General features: G+C 38.2%; 1 protein-coding gene across 1 annotated transcript; it reads right to left on the bottom strand.

The window, feature by feature from the left end:
* Positions 1-2,376: 2,376 nt before the first annotated feature.
* On the bottom strand, positions 2,377-3,676 carry LOC131057166 (1-aminocyclopropane-1-carboxylate oxidase-like). The gene is made up of 3 exons (XM_057991352.2): positions 3,521-3,676; positions 3,193-3,428; positions 2,377-3,040 (listed from the first exon to the last, which is right to left on the bottom strand). Exons 1-3 carry the CDS (start codon positions 3,620-3,622, stop codon positions 2,428-2,430), a joined length of 951 nt encoding a protein of 316 aa, XP_057847335.1. The 5' UTR covers positions 3,623-3,676; the 3' UTR covers positions 2,377-2,427.
* Between the last annotated feature and the right edge of the window lie 513 nt (positions 3,677-4,189).

Genomic DNA, 4,189 nt, shown 5'->3' on the forward strand with positions numbered 1-4,189 from the left:
TACGGTCTTTGGTGATATTTGGGTTGTCACGGTCACATCGAAATGAGAGCTATTGGATTTTTCCAAATTAAAATTAAATTTCTCCAAATGAATAAAGAAACACATAATTATTTTGACATACTCAAAGGCATTTGATCAGTTTTTTGAGATACACTTTTGAAGAGACAACACGCGGTGACACCATGACGAAAGCACATGCACGGTAACCAAAGACGCAGAATGAACAAACAAAACACATGACTTTAGATTTCGAGCAACCAGGAACTTGGGAAACTAAGTTCCCGAGGTTCCTGGGATCCCGAAATCATGAAATCCCTAAGCAATGAAGAAGGACGAAAACCCAGGATTTCGAGATCTCGGGGTGTGGGGAAGCTAGAGGCCACCATAACCTTGAAAACCCAGATGTCCGAAAAAATGCAAACACTAAACAAACGAACAGCGAAACCCGAGAACCTCGTACTCCGGGGTTTCGAGAAATGGAAGAACTCTTCCAAACCCGGAACTCCGAGATCCTGGAATTCCGAAGAAAACAAAGGGAAAGAATAGTCAAGAACACGGAGGAAGCCCGGGAGTCCGAAGATCCGAAGGAGAAGTTTAGGACCTCGGAGTTTCGGGACTCCAAAACACAAGACAAAAAAGACAACAACACAAACAAAGAAAGAAAAGAAAAACGAACGAAAACAAAGCGGAGCAGAAGGGGGCCCCCAACTCGAGAAGAGAAAGGTTGAGGTGCATTATGAAGGACATGACAGAATGCAAAATAGTAAATCTATCGAAAGGGTTATCAATAATGAGACGGCAAGGGAAAAATATACACTCCTACATAGAATAGGCCAAAATTGAGACATGACTAAATAGGGTGCCGACATGTATGAAGTACACTGAACCAACCAAGGTAATGAATCCTTCAATTATTGTGCCTTTTCTTTGTGGAATGATACACAGATATGAATATTTATATAGGAAAATCGGTTGATGGCGGTATTGGTAAGGGAGATGCTACCGAAAATAGGCATGCGTGATTGTGATTAGAAACTCAAGGATTGTCTGATGGATTCGATGGATCAAACTTCCAATCTATTATTATCTCTCGTGGGCATGTTTAGAATAATTTTATATTATATAAGATATTGTTGGATCACTAGATGGGATAAAGAATCAAGTCGTACACCAAGTAGTTTTTGTTGTGGAATTCACAAGGAATAGAAACTATCCAAGTTGGAAATTAAGGCATAATTATATCCGTAGGTATCAAGAGAATATATCCCTTAAGTTTTTGTATTACTCTATACGTGGATGATGGATTTTGATGATTAAGATAGACTTGACTCACTAAATATGTTCATGCTTATTTAGAATCTTTACTTAATAGTAGATGTTCTTGCATGTTAGTGTAGTGATTGTACAAACAACTGAATAGTAGAAGAGGAGACATTTTTATTTGAGAGTCGACATGTACAGACATCGTTCATCATGTGCTTCATAAATTGGTGTAAATAATGCTCGCCTACAACCAAACAATGTCAGCCGTTTGACCAAATTTCACGACAACTGTATGCTTGTTGAAGTTACAAGAAGAGTTAGTAGTTGATTATAAAATTCCTATCCTAGAATGCTTGTAATGGAATAGTTTCTTGTGTTGTTCACTAGAGAATTAATTGTGTTTTGTTTCCAAAGCACTTATAAACCCAAAATAAAGGGTAGGTGGGCAATTGTGGAAGAAAGAGATATATTTCCCTTAAAAGTGTAGTGCTCGAGTATGATAGAAGGTATTGAAGTAGCCATGAAAAATAGGTGGTCTTGAGCCTTTGAGAATGTAGAGAAATTAATAGTTTCATTTCAATTTCTTATGTCTAGTGTGAAATTATCTTTGCATATTTTGTTATGTTACGTTTAATGGCAATGATGTCTTGTTTAGAATATATGTGCTAGTTATATCTGCATTGAAAACATAACGGGAGGTTGCATTCTTCAGTCATATTCAACTTTGAAATATACTGAGAGGCTGCATTTGCGAGTCGTATTTCAATTTTTGATATATAAACAAAGCATCATGATTGGAAACCTATAATATTACTTTTATGTTCGGTTATACGAGTTAACTATTCTATTATTATTACGAATGCTTTCTATTTTAATGTTCTAACATATGTTTAAACATACTCTTAGCTATGAGAATTCTATGTGAGAGAAAAACATCGATAAATATAAGAGTTCAAACTACAACTCAATATACGAATCTTTTTATAAGAAACACTTTTATAATTATATAAATTAACACTTTGATATATATAGATAAAAATTTATATATATGGATGAAAATATTCCTTAAATGGATGGAATACATTACGAGGAATATCAAAATGGATGGAAGACAGTAGCCACAGAAATAGAAACAGGAGAGGAGGAGGTAAATAGAGCTCTATTCTATTGGCATTCTACATTCACAATCCTCATAGCTTCGAATCGTGGCTCTTTGGCTTCATATTTCTGGTGGCTGTAAACCTGCATGTAGTCTCCAAACAGATACTCTGGATACTCTGGATAAACCGATAATTCATCACCGGTCTGAGCAGTAAGTTGAGATGCGGGATAAACCTTGGCATTATATGAGGGATTATAAAACGATGCCACTGAGAAACGGTTGCCATTCTTAGTGGGTAGAATGCGATGCCATGCGCTGGTGTATTTGCCGTTAGTGATGGCTTCCAACTGGTCCCCAATGTCAACAACTATTGCGTATGGAATGGGTTGCACGTCAACCCAAGTGCCATCATTGAGGACCTGCAAACCGGACACTTGATCGTCTTGGTATAAGAGAATGAGGCCACCTGCATCTGTGTGTGCACGGATGCCCTTGATGAGGTCCGGTCTAGGGCAAGGAGGATAATGGCTCACTTTGGTGCCGAAGAAGGGCTTCTCTCCTCCCGCAAATGCCTCTTTCAGGTACTCTTTCTCTAGCCCCAGATTCAAACTTATTACTTCCAACAGCTTTTCTGTCAATGAAAATATCTTGTTTCGAAACTCCTGGATAGTTTCCCTGAGAAAAATGCAATATAATGTCTTAGTATTTAGTTTTTCGATATCCAGAAACCAGAAACACTTGTATATAGATCATGCTCATATTAATTTTTTCTATTCTATATTTATAGAAACGTTTGAATTGTGCACAAAATAGTAGAGTAGTTGTACTTGAAATCACTGGGTTGGGAAGGCCATGAATTGGTCTCCTGCATCTCATGTATTTGAATAACATCTTCCCAATCAACGTTCTCGATCTTATCAGCGTTATCGCTGTCAAGAGCGTTGCTCAACAACCTTACAGGCAAAGAGGCATTGAAGCTCTGCTCTCTGTTAAGCTTGTAATGCTCCGAGCAAACTTTCTTTACACGGTCCATGAGTTCATGCTCTATGCCATGGTTCAAAAGCTGCAAACACAAAACGAAATCACTTCAACTCTGTTTTCTCTATAATTAGTAAGTTTTGCACATGAGAAAATATGATCAGTTGTGTTTTTCACCTGAAAGAAACCAGTACTCTCGCAGGCCTTGGCTATTTCAGCCATGATCACCTCTCTGTCTCCTCCGTCTATGTTTTTCATGTCAATCACTGGAACGCCCATTTTCCTTATAAATTTGCACTACAAATTCTCTTGAAAAGGAGTAGAAGAAACGGGCTGCTGGTTACTGGTCACTCCTTTTATGCAATGCTGTGGTGCGCGCAGCTCTTTATATAGATGCACATCAGGAAGGAATGTGACTGAGCCAAGCAATTAACATGAACACGATAGACGACTTACGTGGTCTGCGATGCCGCAGATTCAATGAATATGATAGACGACTTATCGTTATCGGCCTGGTCTGCGGATAAGTCTTGCATATAAACGTGAAATGAATTAAAACGTGTATCTTAACAACTGCGAGCGAAACAGAGATTAGGAGAGTATTTAGCTTTTCCAAAGAAACTGTTTATTCTTGGATTTTTGACGATCTGCTTGTATTTTTTAATTATAAAGTCAATTTAACTCGTTTTGAAGATGACAATAGGTTTTTGAATAATTGATTACTACAGCGGGTGATAGGACTGATTAACCAATCGGATCAACAGAAACTGGGTAAGCAACGAAGTCGCTGCTGGCCCTGGAACCGGAACTTGTGTGGGCTCAGGAGATGCTGGCTAGTGAGATGGC

This window comes from Cryptomeria japonica, unplaced genomic scaffold, assembly GCF_030272615.1.
Source record: "Cryptomeria japonica unplaced genomic scaffold, Sugi_1.0 HiC_scaffold_288, whole genome shotgun sequence".
NCBI classification, from domain to species: Eukaryota; Viridiplantae; Streptophyta; class Pinopsida; order Cupressales; family Cupressaceae; genus Cryptomeria; species Cryptomeria japonica.

Coding starts and splice junctions, on each gene's coding strand:
- LOC131057166 (XM_057991352.2), bottom strand. CDS start 3,622: ATGGGCGTTCCAGTGATTGACATGAAAAACATAGACGGAGGAGACAGA. Junction 3,429..3,520: donor AGAGTACTGGTTTCTTTCAG/GTGAAAAACACA, acceptor TTGTGTTTGCAG/CTTTTGAACCATGGCATAGA. Junction 3,041..3,192: donor TCCCAACCCAGTGATTTCAA/GTACAACTACTC, acceptor CATTTTTCTCAG/GGAAACTATCCAGGAGTTTC.